This window comes from Prinia subflava, chromosome 6 (genome assembly GCF_021018805.1).
Source record: "Prinia subflava isolate CZ2003 ecotype Zambia chromosome 6, Cam_Psub_1.2, whole genome shotgun sequence".
In the NCBI taxonomy this organism is placed as follows: domain Eukaryota; kingdom Metazoa; phylum Chordata; class Aves; order Passeriformes; family Cisticolidae; genus Prinia; species Prinia subflava.
The window spans coordinates 33,425,333-33,450,529 of record NC_086252.1 but is presented as its reverse complement, the minus strand read 5'-3'; the positions used below and the strand labels follow the sequence as shown (position 1 = coordinate 33,450,529).

Sequence of the window (25,197 nt, the reverse complement as noted above, 5' to 3'; positions counted from 1 at the left end):
CTTGTGTCCCTTCACTTCCACCCCACACGTCACTCTGGTGTTGGGGTTCACAGCCTGCTGCAGTCCCTGGGGGTCTGAGGACTAACCTACAGCACCACGTTCAGCCCTGGTAAATCCTGTAATTCCTCTGATAAAGTCAGCTTTGTAAATGGCAAAGCACAGCTGTAGGTGGTTTTATACAATTTAGCACTGCTGGTAGAGAACTTGGGAGAAGCTGTGTGGGATTGGAAAAGGTTTATGTAGAAAAATTCAGCATCCTCATGTATTCATTTGCCTTAACAAAAGAAATTCAATTTGCTGGGGATTATCCTCACCAAACATCTTTCCAGTAACTTTGATTCAAGCCACGGAAGCATCATCCATTAAAGCAGCTCTATACATCTTTTCATAGCAGTACAGCAACTGATATAAGGAACCCTTATATATAACATAGTGTCAGCCTAAAGCCTTATCCAGCATCCTCAGCAGAGGCTGCCCAGAACTACAGCTGCAACAGGCAAACATCAGTTACACATCTCCACAGGCTCAGCACAGGCAGGAAGGAGAGATCTGCTTTATTCATCACCATTCATAAAAATCAATATATTCGCCTTTGGCTCCTGTGTACCTGAACTGTGTTAGATGCCATTGCCACATGCAGAGCAGCACCACCTCATGTTTAAATGCATTATTCCATAAAATAAAACCTGAGCAAAGGTACCACTCATTAAAATATATCACATCAAACTGTTACTGGAAGAGGAGGACAGAATAAAATTGTTAGCAACAATGCTTGAGTAAAAAAATATGTGAAAATACACATCCAGCAACACTAAATTTTGACCTGAATTACATTTAAATTATGTTTCTCTTTGAAGTCCTTTATGGTGCTTCTGCAGGCCCTTCACACTCTCTCCAACAAAAGCCAGAAAAGCAAAATACTGTTGTGAGCTGATCCAGTAATGCTGCTTTCGACTTGCTGTGAATTATTTCTGCACATTGAGCACCTAAGCCCTGCATTGTAGCTGCACCAAGCAGTGGGCAAAGGCCACAGTTAGGAGTGTTTACTACAGCCAATTCCCACAGCTCGTTTATTGTCATCCTGTATTTTTTTCTATCTAATTTGAGGCTTCATCCTGCTCCCACGAATGCCCACGAGGAACTCAGGGTGATTTCAAAGGATGTGGCAGTCCATGACCCTTCTGGCTGGAAACCCTCACTGTGTTCCTCTGAAGCTCCACCTGCAGATGAGTGCAGAGGCAAAGCCTTCTCTGTTATTGCCATCACCCAGGAGTATTTCCAACCCACTGGCACTCAGGGAAGCAGCTACAGTGACAGAGTTTGTGCTGCTGGAATCACACAGGGGCCACTGCCACGGGACTGGTGCAGTGACAACCCACTGGCACTCAGGGAAGCAGCTGCAGTGACACTGTTTGTGCTGCTGGAACCACACAGGGGCCACTGCCATGGGACTGGTGCAGTGACAACCCAATGCCACTCAGGGAAGCAGCTGCAGTGACACAGTTTGTGCTGCTGGAATCACACAGGGGCCACTGCCCCGGGACTGGTGCCAAGGTCCCCTCACCAGGGATGTTTGGTTCCACAGTGGCTCCAGGTTCTGAGATGACACAGCAAACGTCAGATCAGGGCTGAGGCTGCAGGACAATAAACCACGTGCTCGGGATACCCTGGATGCAGAGCACTTCCATTTCACTGAAGTCCTGCTTTGGCAGGAGGTTCAGAAGACTCTTGGGTCCCACAAAGTTGTTCAGGTGGTTCAGAGAAGGACTGAACAAAACTTGGCTTCTTTATGACAGTTTGTAGGACAGTTTTCCCATCTGCTTAGCTGCCATAGGTTCACTGAAGAGTTATCTCCAGCTTTCAAATCCATGTTAAACAACAGGAGTAGTACAGTGGCCTCTACAGGACAGCTCTCCAGCCAGCAGCACAGCAGAGTTGTGATTTTTGAGGTCAGGGATGACCCATAAACCGATCTGAGCTTGGGCCTGACTGTGTGGTTCAAGGAGCCTCAATGAGGTTTGGCACCCAAAGCCAGGACACTCACTGGAAAGTCTCTTTCAGCATGGCACAGATGTTTCCAGCTTTTCTCTGATTTAGGACATGAAGTAATTCCTTGTACTAATTGGCAGCTCTTTAACCAGTCTTTGGAACTTTCACAAGCATTTCATGATCAGGGGCCAAATACAAGACACATCTTCACCCCAGTACCTCTTTTTGCAAACTATGCAATATGCTCAGGATGAAAAAACCTTCAGGTACTATATAGGGTGAGTTGCTCCTTGAGCATGCTAAAAACCATAAAAACATTATAACCTGCTTTTGCACTGTACTCTGTTTAACTTAGTAAGTGATTGAACACTCAAAAAATTAAATTAAGTTTATTCAGCAACACAAGCATTAACACTCCAAAATGGATTTTAAAGAAAAAAATATTTTGGAATTAATAGTACTCCCAGTGTGTTGTTGTTAAAACATTGTCCATGAATTATTCATTTTTGTTAAGAAAGCACTACTTCACAAACGGGCTAAAAGCTCAGCAAAGAAAGAACAGCACTAATCCAAATATTAAGCTTTTTCTGTAACACGCTTTGATCTCTGGAATCCATCTGAAGGAATCATTTTATGGAAGTTAAGAGCTTTTTTCTTTTTGACCTTAAGTGAATTTGATTCAAATATACATTATGGCTTTTGAATCTTAATGATCATTAGCTGTACATCTAATGCACACCAGAAGCCTGGGAAATAAAGTCCCAAGCTTATTGAGAATAAAACCTTCAATGTATTTCATCATGTCAATACTCAAAGGGTATTTTAAATCACATAAGTTGAAAAAGGTCCTAATCCTTTCACTTTCTTATGCTGGTGAGCACTACAGGCTATAGAAAGTCTTGCTGAAGTTACTGGGGTCACCTAAGTGTTAAGGGACCTGTGGATGTAAGATAGAGATAGAGGCATACATTAATGAGGAAAAAGTCTGTGTGTGTTTTCTTCAATGGGATGTATTACATTACTAAAAATTACTTCACCAGAGATTTTGTATTTGTTTATTTATCTCTTCAGAATCTTGTAACACTGCCAAGCTCTTTGCTGGCTTTACATAGTCCCCATCTCTGGGGTTAAAAGTTGCTGTGACTGAATTCTGAGAGTTTGAATTAATTAATAAATAATCCTCCATACATCTGACTACCCATTCCCAAAGTTGCATTTTTTCACTTTAGAGTACTTTGAAACTACCTGCTCTGCTCTGAACACCCACCACCTCAGGACCTCGAGAGCATCCAAAACCACCTCTGAAGCTGTTGCTGGAGGCTATCCCTGAGCTCTGCACCCCTACTCAGGGACTGCCTGAGCCCCCTTGGGCTGTGGGTGCTGTCTGTGCTGCACTGGGGGTGCAGGAGGGGGCTCTGGGGGTCGGGAGGGCAGGCAGGACTCACCGCCGGCGCCACACGTGTGTGAGCACTGCGACCAGGCTGACCACGGCGAGAGCTGGCAGTCCACGGCGCACCCCACCACACACCGGCTGCTCGTGGGCACGGGCTTCTCCAGCTGCAGCTGTGACAGGGAAACACAGGCATCAGCTTCCCCAGGCCCCAGGAGCTCCTGCCACAGCCAAGCACCCACACAAGAACCGGCAGCAACCCTGGGGACACCAGCACGGTGTTCACGGGGAGCTCTCCCAAGGGTGCAATGGCTGAACGTGGTTTCAGTGCTGAAAGCATTCCTCAAGTGTTTGGGTCTCATTCCAAAAGGAGAACCCTAGATTTCTAACAGCAGGACACAATCTCCCTGGTCCCCAGGTCCCAACCTCCCTGGTCCCCAGGTCCCAGTCTCCCTGGTCTCCCAGCTTTGGGGTGCTGCAGGGTTGGTAGCCATGCCCCTGTGTTTGAGTCAAGGAGTGACAGCACCCACTGACCCCTCTGTTTCCCAAAGCCCTCAGCTGTCCCAGCACCATACAGAATTTTTCCACCATTTAATGGGAATGTCTTAGCATGGATCAGAAGGCACCAGCAGCTTTCTGGAAACACAGGGATGCTGAAATATGTTTTTATGTTGAATGGGTTGTTTTATTGTCCCCTATCCTAAGTGATATCCCCCACTTTTCCCTGTAGCTGTCAATCCTTCCCTAACCCAGGCTTTTCTTCCAGACTTTTCCCTATCAATCCCTCAAGCTTCGATGCATTATTAGTTGTTTAGACTGCTGTGTACCCTTCTTGGTTTCAGTATTGTAATCCCCCCCTTGTTCCCTTCTCCCTGTTGGGTCCTCATCCTGAACTCACCCCCAAAAGCAATCCCTAAAAACCCACTGCCCGCCCTGGGGTGAGAGAGAAGAGAGCTGCTTCTTTCACTTTTGGTTTTAGACATTTTTAGATCCTACCCTCTGCTCTGTCTTCGAGTTAGGTTGTGATTAATGTTATGCTTTTATAATAAACGAATCTCAGAGTTCCAAGCCAGGTCTATCTCGCTTCCTTTACACTGACCTGCCCGTGACTGCCTGGGACACACAGGGCCCGGGGGACGGTGTCACACCCCCTTGAAGAGCACCAATATTGAAGAGTACCACGACACAGGCACCCCTGGGCGTGTCCCAGCCCTGCTCACCTGCTGGCAGAGCTGCATGCTGACCGTGGCCCCGTCGCTGCGCTGGCAGCTCAGGAGGCGGCGCCGCTCCCCGTGCCCGCAGCTGGCATTGGCACCCAGCTGGCACCCGCTCCAGCCTGCAGACACAAAGCAAAGGGTGCACTGCTGCACCTGGACACTCAACACAGAACCACACCAGCACAGAACGGCTTGGAAGGGACCTTGAAGACTGCAAACTTCCAACCCCCTGCTGCAGCCACCTTCCCCTAGACCGGGTATCTCAAATCCCCATCCAGCCTGGCTTTGAAGCCTCAAACATGGGTGTTACCTTCACCTACAGCAGCACTTCACCACGTCAGGGCATCCCACACCCAGGAACAACCCCCCACAAATGAAAGCTGTTCTCAGAGCCAGGCAAGTCTCAGAGGAGCCCCGCTGTCTTCGCAGTCCGCTCCCGTATCCCGTTACGACAGCGGTACATCAGAGTGCACATGCTGAACGCTGATAAAGGCTATCAGTTCAATCCAGTTGGCACAGGTACAAGACTGCATTGTCTGAAGTAAAATTCCACTTTGATAAAGCAGCTGGGGAAGTTTCTGAAGGGGAACTCTGGTTTAACCTGTTTTTGTCTCGAGGCAAAGATATCCATTATTTAAAACTAAACTCTCATACTCATGAAATAAAAGCAGTATTTCTGGCGGAAGAAAATTAATATCTTATTACGTGTCTGGAACTACGTTGGTCAGAATACAACTAAACTGAAATAAGCTTTAAAACACCATTTAAAATAAACAAAAAGCATAACAGCAGCCACTAAAATTTCCATACACCACCAATAAATAAGAAGGATGAGAAGAAAACCTATTACTTTGTGTTTTCCACCTTTGATAAACATGAACACATAAATGTTCTGCATTTCTGAAATGTGATGATAAAAAGGCATCATCCTGCTGCCTGTGTTTCCAGGGTTTTTATTACAAACAGGCTGAGTTTATATTAATATATTTTATCTTGCTTTGTTCTTCCTTCCCACCAGCCCCCAAACTCCTCTTAGATCTCTCCTCTGCATGCCTTTCTCATTTATTTCAGCTGGTCAAAACAAAAGGAATTTTTCAGTTTTGTTTTGTTCATTTATTTGCAACAGAACCAATTCCTTCTAAGGTCCTAAATAATGCATTTTGCCCTGAATATCCTATGCCCACCCATATAACTCATATTGCCTTCAAAGTAGACTTCTGTTGGCATTATTGGCTTCACCAGAACCATGCAATTGCCATCTTGTAATTAATTCTGTAGATAACCCATTGAAAACCCCATTTAGCATGCTTTATTTCTAATCTACTTGGAACAACAATTTAAATATAAAAATTGTGCATTTGTCCACTAATGTGTAAAAATGTAGCTGTGTAATCAATTTTATTGAAATCAGTGATGTCAAGGCTTCAACCAACACCCCAAGCAAACATAACTAAAAGCACATAGGAAGGGTCTGTTGAAAATCTGTACCTACCTGTTAGGTTGTACTGGTACTGGAAGCAATTCTGATTAAGAATACATGGCTTCGTTTGTGAATCCTCAGGGCAGGGCTTGGAACTGACAGAATACCTCAGCACGTGTCGGGTTCGGGTTTGCATAACATTGGGGTCACACACCTGCACAGAGAAGGGAGGGACAGAACAGAGACCCCAGTGAATGACACAGACACCACTGACTCCAGAAAATCACAGAGACACCACAAACCAGGGCTGTTCATGCACATCCACGGCCACACGGAGTTAGCATACAATCCCACTCCTGTTCTAACAATACTTAAAAGCGTATGAAGGAAAAGAACTCTGGTTCAAAGTTAAGAATCCAGCATTAAAAAAGTCATCTTTTATCCCCCCTGATTTGGCTATTTTAGTCCTCCTATACTATTTTTTCCCACATTTTTTGGTAAGGAACCTTGAGGACAATGGGATAAAACTGCAGCACTTTGCTGTGCACTGCTTTGCACCTCCTCCCAAGACTCCCAGTAAAACACCACGGTACTGAATAACAGGACAGGATTTTTGTCACAATTAATGTGTTTTTAAGTAATAGCTGATGTTACAGCAAAGCCCTCATTTCAAAGAAGGCCATTTGTAATTGCATATCAGTTATGATGCTGACAAGACGAGGTGACTTTTCAGAGTGTGTGATACCAATACTGATGTCTGGCTGCCCATAAACCAGGATTTGCCTGTTTACATTTCTACAGGAATATGAACCAACTGAGGCAGGTTTTCATTTCTGTTTGTGCATCACAGGCATGAAAACTGTTTGTTTTTAGCAGCCCTCAATCTTCACTCTCATAGCTCTGCAGCTCAGAGCTATTTTCCCACAATCCAGTAAAGGGAATGGGTGACTGGAAGTGGTCACAGCAAACCTAATGAAAATAAATCCCTTATTAAAGATATTCACCACCATTTATTGAACAAGATGACCCATTTAACTCCTAACAGTTTCTCATTAGGATTGCTTAGGAACAGCAAAGAAAACAAAACAACAATAACAAAAAAGCACAACGCATGTAGAAATACGTTTTTGTAAATGCTTGGGGATTTAAAACATGACTTTTCAATAGAGTACTATAATTACAAAAAGTAACTAACAGTTTAAAACCACGGGCTTATTACCATGCAAACCTGCAAACATTGAACCCTGCACAGGTGGAAGTGTGGATAATTCCTGTATTGTGAATATTAAAGGGAAATGCAATGGCCTTGCAGCATAAATCTGGATCTCAGACTGCTGCAAACTGGATTAGCTGCACAGATGATAGCAAAACTGAACAGAATAAATATCAGGACAAATGGGAAAAAAGTCTGGTCTGGTCTTAAAATACATTGTCAGGGCCTATTTTCCTTATGTTTACACTACATGAAGGAAAATCTATTATGTTTTTATTGCTGACACACACCTTGTCAAATCATTTTAAATGGTAATCTTATTTGAATACCCTTGGTCAGCTAAAATACCCAATTGCTTCTAATTATCTGAAAATTAAACCTATGCTAAGTGTTTACCAATAGTTTACTGCCTTTTTCACAACTAATCTGGTTGTTCATTCTCACAACTAACACTAATAACTTAAATGATTTGCCAATAAAGCAAAATGACTAAGGAAAACAATCAAAGCATGTATCTCAGTAGCTCTTGCTAATTAATGTTTCTCTGAATTATGTTACCAAAGGGAAAAAAATCAATGGATGCTGTGACAGAAGCTGTCTGTGCCAGCTCAGAAATCCCAGCTTTTGCTCTTTTTAAAATAAGAACCTGCAGACAGAAAATATGCCTCATTTGTAGATAAGAACATTCTTTTAATAAAATAGTATTTTTCTCCTGTCTGGCACGGCCCCTGTTGTTCTGGATTACAGGACACTGCGGCAGCCCAGTGCTGTCACAGAACCCCAGAGTGTTCCTGGCCAGCAGGACCATTTCCCCTCTCAGATATCCTCCTGGTAGGCAGCAGACCAGAGTAACAAGTCAAAATCTATCTGGTGTTTGCCAGGACCCAAACAAACAAATGGTTTACTGATGATCTGACACCAGAATTCTCACTGAGCTGATGAGCCGTGGTGCTCAGAAGCCAGAGCTGATGCAATAAGCCCCTCACTTCTACCAGTTTTGAATAATAAGGAATCTCTGCCGGAAAAGCATTCATTTAATCAAGCTGAGGACATGGGAAACATGCAAAAGTTCAAAGTCGGCAAACTGTAACTAATATCCTGTAATATTATTTGTTGAATTTCTCTTAACGTCAATTGAGAAGTCAATTTAGTTTTATAATTGATTTTCTGCCCTTGCTCTTTCAAGTTAACCACGTAAAAAACTGAGCCAAATATATAAGGAACTGAGTAAGCAGCAGGAGGGAATGACTTGCAAAGAAAAAAGATGAAAGCTGGAATTTTCAAAGGAGCAAGAGGGAGCTGAGTATCCAGCTACCCTGAAATCTCAATGGGCTTGGGTGCACGGCTCCTGCAGGACCACTCCAAAAACCCAGGCTGGAACAAATATTTATGACATGGCAAAGGTTGGGGAATGGATTGGCAGACTTGGTGTCATCAGGGGATATGGACAGAGAAAGTAAAGAAGAGGGATTGTTTCCAGTGGGGAGATGCTGAGGGTACTGACTAGCAATGCCAGCGGGGCATTCCAGTCCTGAACATGGATCTTAGAAAATACTGAGAGCAAAACTGATCACCATCAATGGCAAAACCACAGGTTTAGGAGGCAGGACAGAAATGGCAGAAATTTCAGCAATTTAGAGAAAAGGCAGCAAAAGAAAGAAATATTTCTTGAGTATCTGAAGTAAGAAATTACCATGGGATTAATTAGGATTTTGTGCAAGATAACAGGTTGATTCTGAATATTCTCACAAATGAAGGAAATGACAAAACTAATGTGACTGCTCAAGTAATCCTCCATACAAAACAGTGGAGGTGTCATTCAGGTACATGGATCAAGACTGGATCTACCCGAGGGATCCAAGTTTCTAATCACAAGCATGTGTGAATCCACAGTTCCTGGGGTTTTAAATAAATAAAGCCCACTGTGATTCAGCAATGCTTTACTGAGAATCTTCATTTACAGCTCCTCTCTTCCCACTGAGTGGATGCTACACTTCCAAAGACATTATTTTGCTTTCTACTGCTCTGTTAGTAACTAGTGCTTTCACTGATGACACATGAAGCTTTTTAAATTATTTTTTACATTAGGTCAGCTATTACCTCCTGTATTGCAACTGGTTTGTGCTCAGCATCAGCCAACAGTTCCACAGTGGAAGCATAAGGAAATGAAGGTGCTTACAACAGGTGTCTTCAGGAGTGGGAGTTTGGCATTTCTGAGATGCTCATGATACTTATTTTTATGCCTGTGGTTATAAATCCCTTAACTGGTTTCCATAGCTGGGAGAATTTGGAATGTAACCATGGGATAGAAATGGGCGTAGCAGCAAAGGTTCCCTATTCTGGGAAACTGAAACCCACTTCTGACAGCAACCAGACTAGAAATAAAGATTTATGGATCAAGGGAGGACAATGATTATGGGTGCCCACTGGCTATAAATAACAGAAGAGGAAACAAGTCCGAAGAAACAGAGGCAGCCCTGGTGCACAGAGGTAGAAGGTCAGAGGCCTGGAGAATTCTGTGCATCTTCAAGATCAAGTGCAAATCAATTTGGCTGTTAATTTTTCCAGACTATGTTGCTTGTTCAGATTCCTTGTTGATGACTGTAAGCAATGGGGTGTGCAATTCTGGCATATGCACCTTGGTGATAGGAACAGAATTCATTTCTGCATGAAAATAATAATGGGGTGCCACCTCAGGTGGCACATCAATAGCCTACAGCAGCAGGCCTACACAGACAGCAGGTTTCTTTATGGGTATAACTGTACTGCCCCAGCCTACTTTATAGTATTAAATCTCACCATTTCCATTATTCTTCTCCATAAAGTATGAAAAAGTTGAGCTAGAGCCACAGATCTACAGGTGAGATTATATAAACCACTGCAGAAACAAAATATTCTGAAGCAATGAGAGATCCATAAAATGTTAAGGCAGAAATAAATCACAGTTTTTCTCAAAGGACCGTTTAGAAATTATAACAGCCATCATCTTGATTCTGTGGGGGAATTCCAGGCACTATTGACTAGTGCATTTTTTAATACTTCTTTTAGCCAAAGCCATTTCTTTACCATGAACACTTGTCACTATTTAAAGCTAACATAAAAAGTGAGGGGCAAAAACATACACAAAAGATGCACCCAGCCTTTGTTTCTGACAATCACAGAACTGACAAAGCACTGAAAGTTTGTTCTGGAACAGAAAGGTATAAAATAAAATAAAGTTGCAAGGTTATGAAGCTAAGCTGCAGTGTAAGAGCTGTTAACATGCCACACATTAATATACACTATTAGACTCTCTTTGGGATGGAATTTAAGAGCTGTCCATTGATCCAGGCTTTCATATGCACCATAATTGTACAGCACAGAGGCTGTAACCCGTTACAGGGCCCTTTAAGCTGTTTAATTTATCAAGCAGCTGGTATAATGCATCCTGCACTATAAATAGCTGCCTGCATTATTCTTAACTGGCTATTCATAAGGAAACATACAACCTCAAAATCAGGTAAATGCAAAGGCAGCACCGTATTTGACTGTTTTTAACAGAGCAATGAACCATTACATTGTTCATGCCAGTGTGGATGTTTTGCAACAATTTAACAAGCCATTCCCAATAACACCAGCAGCCTTTTGAAATGAAAATATATTTGCATAAATTTTCTTTTTCAGATGCACCCAGCTTCTGAAACCTTGCCTGCCTCCACACAGAACCAATACTTTTAAAAAAGTGATTGTTAACAAAGATTAATAAAAATAAAATAACTGATCTAAAAAATACAGCAGTTACCCACTTTTGTTGACAAAGCCACACAAAAACATCCAAGTCCCAGCTATGCATAAGTAGCAGTGCATGTTCTTCCAAAAAGCCTTGACTGGAATAATTCTCACGCTTGATTTGAAGAAATTATCTCTTGGGCTAGAAAGACAACTCTGTGCAAACCCCACTCCTCAGCACAGCCTTCACACTGCAGGTGCTCTGCCAAACCCCGAGAGGCTGGGGAGATTCCTCTGGAGATATCCAAAAGCCGTCTGAGGACACAACTCAGGAACGTGCTCTGGGGAATCCTGCTTGAAAAGAAAGGACTGGGTGACCTCCAGTGGTCCCTTCCAGCCTTGCCCACTCTGTGTTCAGGTAGAATTGTGCTGGAGACTTTCGGTATCCACACGGTGACTCCCAGCGTCTACAGGAGCCCACAATTTCTCTTCCAGTTGGCATTTCCAAACTGTAACAACTCCAACTTGCATGGACAAAGAGAGCCACTGCAGACCCGAGAGCTGGCTGTACCACTTGGTGACACTTTGAATCTGGTCAGCTGCGGGTGTCCCGCTGCCCCCGCCGGTTCCAGGGAATAGGAACTCGATTGTCGCGAGTCCTGCGCGCGGCACATCGCCATCGATCCATGAGGAAAACGCTCGCTGAAATGGAGACAGCTGTTCTCACTCACTACACACACAGCCTCCTATAATTAACTAATTTCAGACCTCTTGGAATTAGCTGCTAGAAATGCCAACAGCTGAGGCAAGCAAGGAGGCCACTCCAATCCACGACGGGGGCTGCGACAGCCATCCGCCGACAGAGAGCTAACGAAATAGATTTGAGGTAATTATTTCAGGGACTTGTAGCACCACTCGCATATTAACTCTTTTTAAGAATGCTTTGATGAATTCAATTGAAGTCAATTAATTACATTTCCAAGTCAGATGAATACCAAGTCGAGACGCCGCAGGAAGAGTGCATTATTCCATCACTGAATATGTAACAGCGATGACAGGATTTCAGTTCCCAGACTGCTTAGCTGGGTCTTTGAGCAATCAAGTGATGATGTCTGACTGAACAGGCTATTGTCCCTGGAACAAATATGAAATCTCTTAAGCAAAATGCAAGTCAACCTAATTTCCTCGTGGGTTTTTGTTGGTTTGGTTTTGGTTATTTTTTGCTTTTAACCAGCAAGCTTCACACTTATTTCAAATGGCTTTAAAGCTTGATATTTAAGTCACTTGGATGTTACTTAGTGACAAAGAACAAAACATTATTAGCCAAAAAATAGTCTTCAACCACAGGGAAAACCATTTTGAATTTACTTCTCTCAACAGAAAAAGCAAGAATAATAGGGAAGATTGAAATCAGCAACTCTGCAGTTCTTGAATCCAGTATGGAGACAAAACCTCAAAGCAACCTTGAGGCATTATATTTCTGACAGCTTCATTTCTGACCATTAGACAAAATATTAAAATTTACCTTTTTGTAGCAGTGTTAAATAGCACCATAATCAAGATGCAAAATATGTAATTCAGTTGAAAAACACACATAAAAGAATTGTGGGAGCATCTGAAATTATAAAAGACCACAAAAGTGTTTAAAAGCAAATGGGAAATGCAGCCAAAAAAGGTAGAACAAATACAATGTTTTAGCAGAAAAAAGTATTGAAGAAAATACTTTCCACTGACAAAGCAGTCGCCACCTTTATGACTCATTGATTTCAACACGATTCAAGATCATTTACCATCCTGAAAGTGGAAAATTCACATGGGAAGAATATTGCTACAAGATAAGACCAAGTAATACCCTAGAAAGTATCCAAAGTACAATGACATATTGACAAAAGGTACAAGGGATAATCTAAAAGGCCTTTTTATATTCAGCTGATAAGAGTTAGTTATTCTGCTATCAGGATGAATTTATTATCAACACCGTAAAACATGAGCAGAACACCAAAGTGACTGGGGAAGAATTCTCTCACCTAACCAAAATCTTAGGTAAATATCTCAAATCAAAAAGCTCCTGAGGCAAAGATGAGGTTGAAATTGTGATTGTTCATTTCTTACAAAGTAGAATTTGTCAAGTTTCATAAATTCTCTTTATCTCTGGCAAGGCAAACATGACCAGAGCTACAGGAAGACCTCCTGTAATGGTCTTTGGCAGCTGCCTCATCAGAGTGCTGTGACTAAAAGAGTGCCATCTATTGTGGTATGAAATGTAAATGTGCCTGAAATAGAGCAGCCAGGATGCACAGTTTTCCTTTCTCATTGCAACACAATGTGATCTTTCCATTTTTTTTAAATTTTTGAGTCCATCAACTCGTAGCTGTCCTAAGTGACCACCTCTCCTAGTGCCTCAGGAGATGGAAAGTTCATCAATGACCCTGGCCTCACTCCAGCACCAGGATCTCCTCAATCCCTGCCCCACACACACCAAAGATGCACCAGTGACACAGCACAGTCATCCTGCACTAACAGCAAGCCCAGCATCTGCCTTGGAGATGTGGAGCTTGGGCAGCCTGCGAGGGGCTGTGCTGTGTGGCTCTCTCTCAAAACCCAACACAAACAGCCAGAGGAGCTGTAAAAGGGAGACAACACTGCTGTAAACTCATCCACGGGAGGGTTTTATCTGCTCATAAAACTTCAAGCTGTTTGTTGCCTTGTATCTGGACAGAACTATTGAAACACATGCTCTGTCGGCACACAGTCATCTCAGTTTCACAACAAAGCATTGCAGAACAGCTTGTGAAAACATATTGTTCAGTTAATTGCATTGGCATGCAGATGCCCTCACATTCATGAATTAACATCCACCATGGCAAAGGGATGTAGAAGGAGGCACAGGGACTGTGGCATGTGGCCCCGTGCCTGCCAAGAGATGTGCTGCCTGATGGAGTGCAGCCCACGAGCTCTGGGCTTCCCTCTCCTGTTTCTATGGGCTACGGAGGCTTCGCTGTCGCCAAAAAAAAGGAGCCTTCAGGCAAAATGTCTGTGTGTCTCAAGGATATGAGGGTGCTTACAGCTTCAAGAAGTCCTTTGTAACCAACTGACTGCCACCAAGGCACCTGAGAAACCCCCAACGGCCTCAAGGATCTCTGCATCAGTTCACTGAGAGCGAAAATGAAGAAAACCTGTGCCTGAAAAAGTCAATGGCAAAGAAACAGCCCAACCACGGTGGGACTCGGCAAGGAATCCAAGCATTTGTATGGGTTGCAAGAGTGTTACACTTCATCAAAGCCATGCTGCTCGGGAGGAGGTGAAGGCAGGAAATGAAACACAAGATTTTATTTGACATGTTCTTACCGAGTATATTGATACGCTACACAAAATATTATGGAAGGAAATTACCTGTGTCAGCACTAGTATAAATACCTGTCCAATAACCACTCAACTTTCGGTAATGGCCCTGTTAACACGGGGGCAATGAATATATGTTTGTCACTTAAATACATCAAGCAAGTCTATTAAAAAACCCCTCCGAGATTAAACCTGGCACCTATTTCAACACTGATCAGGGAGAAACAATAGATCTGAAATCACGTGGTTTGAGGCCAGAGGCTTCTCATAATACAGAATTTGCAACTTCTTTCCATCTTGCACACTAAGGAAAACACAGAGCACTTTGCAGTGGCTTGAATCCCTGCATAATTCGCAAAGTTTTGAGTATTTCATGACATGACAAATTGTTCAGGCACCTTGCTGTCATACCCTTCTGCTGCTGTTGTCTCAAATCTTCCCCCAGGGGTTTGAGTAGGAGGAGACACTGGACAGAAATAGTGAGTGTTGGGAGGGGAGAGCTGTCATTCCCTGAGGACTAAAACCAGTCCAGAGGAGTGCCATCCCCAGGTTGTTACAGCAGCCATGCACCACTGACAGAGGTCTCCCCTGCAAACATTTCCCAAGGCATTCAGCCCTTGCTGCAGCTGGAATGGTGTCCCTTCACCCACTCTGCTTGTGTGGGCCCTCTTCCACAGCAGATCAGCGGGAAGGATGTGTTGAATCAACTGTCACAGTAATAACGACGTGTTTCACTAACCAACTTTCTATAGCTCTGTCTCTGTAGAGACATAAATATCTCCACATTCAACCACGCTGGCAGGATCCATTAAGCCTGACATCCCTCAGAAAATAATTTCCTTTCCTAGAAGATAACTAGGCCATGAAATAGTTGAAGGACAAGTGAAGACTGCTGTGTGAGGAACACTGCCAGGGACACGGGCAGGAGAGCCTACCTGTGGACACGGGCTCCACTGTCCCCAGTCAGACATTGCACACTCACTGGGACAGTACAAGCTACACTTCTGCTCTGCCTCTGGGACTTCAGCCTGGTTACACAGAGTGTTGGGAACAGTCTCCACGCCGTGGTCCTCAGCAGTGCTCACACACCTACACAGAAAAAACATTTTAATTACAGTATCACAGACACGATGCGTATCAACAAGTTTTCTCAACCTCATACAGGATGTAGACACGACAACAGCTACAAGCAGAATGTCTGGTCAAAAAGTAGAATTAATATGTTAATGCAAATGGAAATCAGCTACGTGCACAACATGCTTTTGTTACTTCATACAGAGGGATTTTAACTTTGATCAGCTGACAAAGGAGCAAACAGAAAGTGACAACCAGCGAGAACAAATCTTGGTGCTCCTGCTAGTGACATCTGAGCATCTGGAAATAACTCAGCATTTCCCCAAGCCTGGGGAATGAATATTCAGTAATAATGAATGCCACTCTGGTGCATGCAGTGCTATTACTTGGGGAAAATGTTAGCAAATCAAAATATGGAGGCTTTGCACCTCAGGGAGCTTTATGTATACATGGCATTTAGGCTGAAGAATACTAATTTAAATATCATGCCGTGTTCCTGAAAAACCAAGGCTGCATCTCTGAAATGCTCTTCCTGTAAACCATGGCACATAAACACGTTTCTTTTCATTTGGAATACACTGGACTCAGCAGCACACTCACTGTCAGATGGGCAGATATTGCAGCTTTATGCAAGAACACATCAGCTCTTTTTGATCTGGAATACCTGAGCTTTTGTCTTCACGCACCTGACCTTCCTCGTTTGTGTTCCTTCTCCACAGTGGAGGGAATTTTGTTCGCTGCTGATTTCACATGGAGACCATGGTCCTGCTTCCCAGGAATACTGATTGCACTCGCTGTAGCATGGGACTGCCTCGTGCACCTGACAGGAGAAACAACCAAACTCCTCAGCTGAACTGTCCAGGTCAGCATGTCTGCAGAAATGCCTCAGCCAAGCCCACACAAAGGCACACTGAGAAGAATCCCGGCTTACACTCCTCACAACCGAGGCTGTTGTAATGGCTTTAAGTTCATTTACTCATTATTGACTTGCCAAGGGATTTTTAAGTATATAATGAACAGCAGTATGCATGCAGCATCTTCAGAAGCAGGATAAATAACAGCTATTTCTGCCAGAAGAGGAACTCCATTACAATTTCATTTGCTCTGCCTGCTCTCAGTATAATCTATCACATGCCATTCACCAACATTGTATGTACCACATCCTTCTGTGTTTCAGAAGGTACAAACTTAAAATCAGCACTCATTTACCTTTGCTTCTAATGCATTCTTATAAGCCATTTACCATAAAAGAATGGAATTTCATGCATCCTACAGATTTCATTTTTATACACAAAAACGATAAATGCTTTTTTGCCTGCAAGTGACTTATCTCTAACATATCTCCTAATCAAACACGGCAGTGTGTTCACCTGAACTATGGTATCTATATAGGGAGAAAAACACAGCCAAAAGCTTGATAAAAGGTGCCAGGTATTCAGGTTGTTAAAAGCAGCACACTGAGATATAGCATTTCAGCAGATTTTTAGATTTAAATAAATGAATGCATCAACAGTTCTATTACAGTGATGAATAAAAGTTATTTATTTTGAATCTGGTTTGTCTGCAGAAGCTGATTTGAAGATACAGTATTCCCTCTTGCTTTGCATGAAGCATAATGTGCCGCCCTGGAAAAATACAACACGCCTAAAATTTCTTCTTCCACACACCAAAACCTCCTCAGCCTTGCTGCTGTGGAGCCATTTCATTTTCACAATTAGAATAACTATAAATCAACAGCCTTCTTCCCAACTACCCCCCCAAAAAGATTCAGCCACATGTTTAATAATTTACAGCTTCATTTTAAAACAGCAGATTATGACTAGACATGTTGTGGCCACAAGAATAAAGAAACCCTCTTTGTAACATTTTGGAGGTGGGAAGACAAGAAACTTGAGATACCAGTCTGAAAACAAAACTGGTGTCCCATGAGAAAATCACCTTCATTTCCAATGGAAGGAAGAAAACTTGCAAAGGGAAAGTCCTCTGAAACAGAAAATGTCAGAAAATAATCTGAACTGTGGGTCTGCCTATACACTGTGCATAGGTTTAGCAGAGAAGAAAGAATAACAGATGATGAAAAGTGGAAAATGTGTAAAGGTGAAAAGGCAGGAAAGAGGGAAATCAAAGTCTGAACTGGTGAGGGCAAGGACAATACGAACTAATAAGAGCATCACATTTCACACAAAGGAGGGGAAGGGGAAGGGAACAAAGGGGACAAAGGCAGTCACACCATTACCACCATTTCTCCTGCATATTATTAAGCACAAATTACAAACCTGGATGTGGCTTTGAGCAACCTGAACTAACAGAGTGCCCTGCCCGTGATGGGGGAGTTGCAAACGAGATGATCTTTAAGGTCCATTAGAACTGAAAGCACTCTCTGGTTCTTTGAGGACTGTGCACCGAGGCATTTGGCCTAACTCCAGAATGTACAGGTGCACAAAGTGCACACAGAGCTAAACTTCTCACCCTGAGCAGGCAGCACCACAAGCACTGCTAATTAGCTGAGCAGCCAGGCTCGTTATCATTACCTGGTGTACATGGGAGCACAGAAAAGCAGCACTCATCAGGCCTGGGCTCAGCACCAGCCAGCAGGGAGCTGGGACACAGCTGAAGCCACCATCCTGCCCCACCAGCCTGCCACCTCCACTGAGCCCTGCATCCCTGCGTGCACTGGGGACAACAGCAATCCCTCCTCAGGCTCTGCAAAGCCTTTCTGTTCCCCACAGACTTCCATCCAGGAGATGGATGAAGAGCCAGGGAGTATTTATGAGTTCCCCTGCTCCACAGGGGGAAGGAAAAACTACAGCCTGCCTATGTTGCCTGACAAAACACTCTGCCATCCACAGGAGACGATCAGTGAGGGAAACAGGGGCTTGAGGCACGATCAGTTTTTTCCTCATCACAGAGGGAATGAGCAAAGAGCCAAACTTGGACAAAACTGGCTGCCAGGAGCCAGCCCAGGGAGAAGGTGCCTCACAGGGTAGTGTCAAGGATGGTAAAACTTAGTAAGTTTTATTAAAAGCTGGTGGCCCGTTCTTGCTGTTTAGACTTCTGGAGAGGAAGCTGAGGTTGGGAGCAGGCAGGAGGTGCTGCCTCCCTCCCTCCACAGGCACAGCAGGGCAGCCAGGGCAGCCCAGCACAAACAACAGCTTTGGGGATTTAAGATTCTTTTCCTTGCTCTATTAAATAACTCTTCCTCAGGGTTAGAGTGCACCACTGTGAATCCTGCAGGTTCAGTGCCAGCCTCTCAGCACTCACCCTGCTGCCTGAAGCCAGGGTGAGGCCAAGAGCTTGGGAATCCCATCTCGTTGTCTCTGTGACCTCTGACTGCTCTGCCTTAACATCTGTGAAACCTCAGACCTCTGCTAACCAGCAAAGCCCACCTGTGGATAGCATCAGGCATTTACCATAAATGTGTTTCAGCAGTCAAAACCTCCTGTGGCATTTGCCTGCTGTAGTAACTGTGTAGGAAAACCAGAGCTGGGCAGGCGTGGGATGCCACGTGAGCTAAAATCTGAAGAATCCTGTGAGCCAAAACAGAAATCCCATAGGCACTGACACAAATACACATAACGTGAAATGATACTTCAAATGTGCTCTTTAAAGAGCAGGGAAGATCACAGTAACAAAGCCATTAATAGAGCACTTCCAGCCTGATGTCTGATTGTGTCAAACGGGTTCGATGATGTGTGAAGTGCCATCAGCTCTCCTCTTCGTCAAACAGACAGACAAACAGACAGACAGACATCCCACTTTGTGCTGGAGGAGGGAGGACACACAGCACTGGCTGCACGTCCCTGTGTTGTCTCAGATGCCTGGGGATGTGCTGCTGACCCGTGCAGTGCTTCCTCTCTGGTCAGGATCCCCAGCTTACACTCACCACCAAAAACCTGAATTACAACTGTCACAAATAACCTGTTTTCCTAAGTTATTGTTCTGTCACCACAGCACAGCGTTCCTGTGAACAAGCTCTCCCCTCTGCCCTGCGACAGTGCTGAGCAATGGCACCTCTGGCAGCACCTCTGAGACCCTGGGGAGATGTAAATAACCATCTTTGTCATCGAGAGGGGCAGATTTCCTCAGAACAAGTTACAACAGGCACCGTGGATGCCATTCAGCTTTAAAGTAGGAGTCTCAAGGAGATGCAAGATTTCCACGGGTGGAACTCTGTGGGAATGAGTTCAGGAAGCTGTGAATGCAATTTGTAACTCCATCTTTGCATTTAAAAACCACAGTGATGTAGCATGTGGTCCTTTCCTCCACATGAGAATGTTTTCCTCCTATTTTCTTTCCTGGCTTGCCATAATTTGTTTTCAATCACCTCCAATTCTTCTTTTTTTTTTTTCAATTTGGAAAAAAATCTACAACAAATCTTAAAGCCTTCCATTCCTGGTTTTTGCTAGGAGCTGTGCTACTCAAGAAGGTTTAAACAGACGTGCACTTGATTTTACATTTTAAAGGGTTTTGACTAAGCATTGCTGTTCTGTGGGTCCCACAAAACAGAGGACCCCAGATTCACTTCTCACCTCCTGGGTCCATGGGAACATCCCAGTCCTGACCCTGAAGAGAGGCTGGGCTGGGATGTGGTGCCCTCACTCCCTCATTCCTCACCAACCCAGGAACCCAAAGCACCCAATCCTGGAAAGGTTTGGGATGTGCTCCCAGGGATCCCTGGCTGTAACAGAGTGCATCCAACCTTTAAATTACACATGGTCTGGGTCTCCTGGCCCCCAGCAAGTCTGATCTCTGCTGCAGATCCAGAAGTCCCTTGTAAAGCCATGACACTTCCCAAGCACAGAGACAACAGTTCCTTTGAAAATAATCTGCTTAATACTCCCCCTTCCCCAAGCTTATGCAAACCTGCTATGATAATGCATTTACAAGCCCCTTCATGCTGAGCCCCTATCCGTGTATGGAGCTGTAGTGCCACAATCCATGTCCTGAAGGACAAAAATGGAATTAATTCCATGCAATAGGCACAGGAACCCATTGTTCCGCATGGAGGGAGAAAGATGCTGGAAGCTGCAGACACTTGACCTGCAAGGAGCTGCAGAGATCAGCACCCAGGGCAACCAGCCTGGCTTTATCTCTTACTGCCTCAAGAAATAAACACAGTCCTCTGGCATTTCAGCAAATTAACTGCTTCCCTCAATTTTTATTCATATTTACATGCTGGGTCTTGGTCTCAATGAACCAAGGGCTGAAACAATGCCTGCCTGAAGCCAAGAACAGTTTTGTTGCTGCCTTTTACAGGATCACTGTTTCAGTCTTTGTAGTCAGAATTAACCTGGAACACTGCTTTAACACCTGAATCCCAAAATCAAGTTGATGGGCACAGTTCTCAATAAATTAAAGGGAAGAAGGACAAAATCTACTTTTTAAGAGACAGAGTGGTAAAGCTTACCCTAATAAAAGAACCCCATTCCCATTCACTCAAATGCAAATCCTAAATTCTTGCTGAAGCAATAAGGTTATTGATGTGGACAGTTATTTCAACAAGATATACAAATATTAATCTGTTTATTTTCTCTTTTAATAGCTGATACTTGCATTTTAATGAAAAATGTAAATATCTAACCACCAAAGAGCTTTGGTGTAATTTATAATGTTCTTTAACTTACTTATTCAAGTGTAGGCTTGCAAAGGACTTATAAAAATAAATGCAATTGCTCAACTGATGTGATTCATGAAAAGAAATTCGTACCTATACTTCAGGTAGCCTGTCTGATGAGCACCTGCAGAATAAACTAGAATGAGGTTCAACACTTCTGAAAATCATAGTGACTTCATATTTCAGTGAACATCAAGATTTATTGTCCCTCAAGGTAAATATTGACTCTGGTTTTCCCTCAGTCGATATTTTAGCTTTCATGACAGTAAATCTTGGTGTTCACTCCAACTAAGTCAATATCTGCTTATTATATTAGAACAACCAAACTGATCACTGTAGCAGTTGCCTGAGACCCTGAGGACTACCTCTGTGCTATTCATTTCTATTACAAATGGGTTAAATTCATTGCCAGCACACGTTCATTTCACACGGCTGCCCTTACATCGAGGTTACGTTAGACCTAATACACTGAAACAGAACCTGAGGAATAACAACCCATTTTCAAACTGTGGAGAGCACCATGTGTAACACTAAGGCAGAGGAGATTTCATACAGGGAAGAGAGCTTGCTCTGGTTTGCAAAGACACTTGCTGGTAAGGGTTAAAACCACTCCTAGTGACACTGAGCAGCAATTTGCTCACTTTTAATCCTTTTTGCATAGCCCCTTGTATATTCTCTGCATATCCAGGCTGCAAGAGGAGGCAGCAGTTGCATGTCCTCCTCCTCTTAGAGCTTATGGCCACCAGCTGGTGACACGTGGGCCACAGCCAGCACTTCTCCTGCAACCAGCCTGGCACAAATGGACCCACAGTATGGTGGGAAATACATCTGAAAAAATGTCCATTCAATGTAATAGTCTACAAATTTGACTTCTATGTTGACTCCCTCTCGTTTATCCAAATCTTTTCTTTGGTTGAAAGATGTCCATATATTAACTGAATAACTCTTATAATGTTCCAATACTGCTTTCACACGCTGTTTAATCCTAACCAGATAGTTTCTAACAATGAATTTCTTTTATTTAGTTCTTTAAAACCGAATTAAAAATTGAGTACTTGCTTTGTTAATTGCTTAACTGCTTGTTTGATTTGGCAGATCTAAGCACGCATTTAAAAGCCTTACTGAATTAACTGTATATCTGAAGGACAAGTACTTCCACATTAACAAACACTGCATCACAGAAATTACCTCATTAAAATTTCAACATTAAATAGTACTCTTTAAAATAAAATTGATTTTATTTCATGCTAGTTTATATATTGATCACGATTGCCAGAAATATGCTAACTGCTCACCAGTATTAAACCTGGTTGAACAGTTAATTTTCAAGCAAATTAGATTTTGCAAAGCAGCAGGTTCACTGATGAATATTTGTCTTTACATATTTGGATGCTGCAGCAAATAGCCACCAAAATTTAAAACAAAGTTGCCCAAAATTACTTAGAGCACAAAAGTTTGAATAGATCTGTAGTAAGATTTCTAAGTTATGAGAATTCCTGAATTTTGTATGTCTCTAGCGGATCCCGCACAAATACTTGTGAAACAAATTCAGCAGTTTTAGTTTTCATTTACACCAAAATCAAAGGAGTTTGTGTTCCTTACCTTCTTTGTGGTGCAGAGAAAAGAAAATCAATTAGAGCTTTGACAAGCTTCTGAAAAGCCTTCACTGGCGTTGGACCAAAAAAACATGAAACTGTCTAAAACTTTGTATCTGGCAAAAGGCTGGGATCCATTTTATTCTAAGTTCAGAGCCAGGGCAGTAACTACAACAGCACAGACACAGACAGCTCCAGATCCCAGGATCTGCCCCGTGGGCAGAATGGAAACCCCTACACAAACAGACCCCTCACCCTTCACTCCACTACTTCAAAAACTGCTGAAAAATTATCTTCTCTGAAAAGAGTGAAAACACTTATCAAGCCTCTGAAGTTTCCCCTGCTCTTGATTATCTATTTATAGCCCAATCCTCAAAACTGCTCAGCTTTAATCCTAATTTACACATGAGACTACAGAGGATGAAGAGTTGACTGATTTACTGAAGGGTGGCAAGGAAGCCCTGGAGGAGTGTGGGACTCAATCTGGAAATGCCCGGTTTCTTGCACTAACTGGAAGATATCTCAGCTTAAAATCAGATCCTGGAAAGCTCAGATAAAGACATTTCAGGATGAAGCCATCAAAAAAATCAGCACTGTAGAATTCTGGCAGCAAAATGAGGAAAGGAGGAGAAATTAGGAAAGCAGCAGGGTATTCTTGCTATAAAGACATCTGGGTGCTCCATTTTGCCTCACCATGGCCTTTAGATGCTTTTACTTCATCTCTTTTTTTACTGGACTTCACAAAATGCTCCTAGTAAATCCCTTACTCTCTTCTAATGGATAATTAAATATTCAAAGTCAGACACTGATTTATTTCAAATTCTTAAGTGCAATGAGTGGAAAATGCCTTGTTTAGAAAGTTAATTGGGGCAAGCTCTGTTGAACCCCAGTCATTACATCTCACTCTGATAGAACTACCATGTTCCTCAGCAAGCTTTATTAATTCACATTTACGAGTGGTGAGTGGTTTTATTTTCTGTGAGATTGTTGCAGGCACTAGAAACACCAAGTTGTAACATGGTAAAGCATGAGTGCTCTTTCTCAGAGATTAAAATACCAAGTTGGCATCATTCAATATAAGTAAATAAGGAAAAAATATGCAGCTCCTGGCCCCAAACTTGCCTTTCTGGTTTTCGTCATGGTTTTACTGTCAGTACCACCTCTGAGGAGCAGGACATAGCACAAAATATAACCTTGCACATACTAGGTATTTATTTCTACCTGAAATACTCAGGCAAGACAATTAAGTCTCAGAGTTATCAAAAAAACCTGAGGCGCTCAAGTGGGAATGGGGGCTTATGAGAATACAATCACAAATGGCCAGTTCCTGTGCCTCTGCTTTTTATTTTACATTTTAATTATGTTTCATTCCCATCAAGAAAGTATTGAATCCACAGAAGATACTAAAAAATGCCATCTTACTGTGTTGTCAAATACGGGGGTTTAAAACAAGGCAGAAACTCATTAGTGAGAGTTTCAATGCATTTTTTGCAGATTTCAGAAGTTGTAGGTGCTGCTGCCTCCCTGTCACAAAGCCAGGCAAGCATAGAAAATTTAAGTAGCTGCAAATAAATCAATATCCCTTGTTTCTGAAACAGCACATTTTGCTGCAGCTGAAGTTTCAGGGGTAACAAACAAATGTGGCACCTCTCTGGATGAATCTGTTATGTTATAATAATGCTGGATCCAGTTTTAAAGAGAGGAAGAGAAAAAAAAGCTGATTGATGAAGAAAACATCAAAGCCCTTTTTTACTAGATGAGAACGACAAGATGAAGACAGATTGCAACACCAACCTGAGCCTTTGTAGATGTCCATGTTAGCAGGGCATGACAAGCAGAAAGGAAAGAAAATTATATATTCATTAGTTTGGCTGCTGCATGATAATATTGCAAAAAAATAAAAAAAAAAGAAGGAAAAAAGGCAGAAAATCTGCTTAAAATAGATTTGCCACAATGTAATGTTGCATTCAATCCTTTGATTTTCCCATCTTAAAAAAAAAAATAAAAAAAACCTCAAGCAGAAATCAAGCATTTCTTTGTGAGTGAACGAAAACCACTACTATGCTGAAGAATAAAGCCGAGTTCATTCAGCTCCATCCAGCAATCCTCTGGAGCTCATCACTGTCTCACAATCAAAGTTTAGGATAACAAAAATTTTTTGGAACATCTATGAAAATCTATGAACCTGAAATCTGGTGAGACACCCCACAATCATGGGCTGGCAGTCATAACAGACCAGAAAGGCTTTCAGATACTTAAATATTAATTAGGTGACTCTGTCATTAACGAAGCCTGTAGCTCCCATGTCCTCTCTTGTGGCTGGAGCACCCAAGGAAGGTCCCACAGAGGTGTGACAGGAGCCAGCCCAGCCTGGGGACAGGGGCTCTGGAGTTTGTCACCGCCACCACCGCGGTTCCGTGCCCGAATCACGGCTCCAGCAGGTCAGAAAGCTGCCCCGGCGGGATGTGAGCACGTAATTACTCCATCCAGAAGCCAAGGCATCTGTCACACGGAATGAAATAAACGCCGTCACTAAACACAAACAGTCCCACAGAAGCACTTTCTTTGTAGGCATCTGGACAATAGGCAATTTAAAGAAAAGACCATCAGAGCTTCCTGCTAAGTTAAAAATGAT

General features: G+C 42.9%; 1 protein-coding gene across 3 annotated transcripts in view; it reads right to left on the bottom strand.

Moving 5' to 3' along the window:
- The window catches only part of THSD7B (thrombospondin type 1 domain containing 7B), a 297,483-nt gene that overhangs the window by 17,755 nt on the left and 254,531 nt on the right, over window positions 1-25,197 (bottom strand). For all 3 annotated transcript variants that reach the window (XM_063400989.1, XM_063400991.1, XM_063400992.1), the window contains exons 17-21: window positions 16,040-16,173; window positions 15,215-15,368; window positions 6,089-6,230; window positions 4,600-4,715; window positions 3,435-3,552 (exon numbers count right to left, since the gene is read on the bottom strand). In XM_063400989.1, coding sequence (XP_063257059.1) covers window positions 3,435-3,552; window positions 4,600-4,715; window positions 6,089-6,230; window positions 15,215-15,368; window positions 16,040-16,173 — 664 coding nt within the window. The remainder of the gene's footprint in view (window positions 1-3,434; window positions 3,553-4,599; window positions 4,716-6,088; window positions 6,231-15,214; window positions 15,369-16,039; window positions 16,174-25,197) is intronic.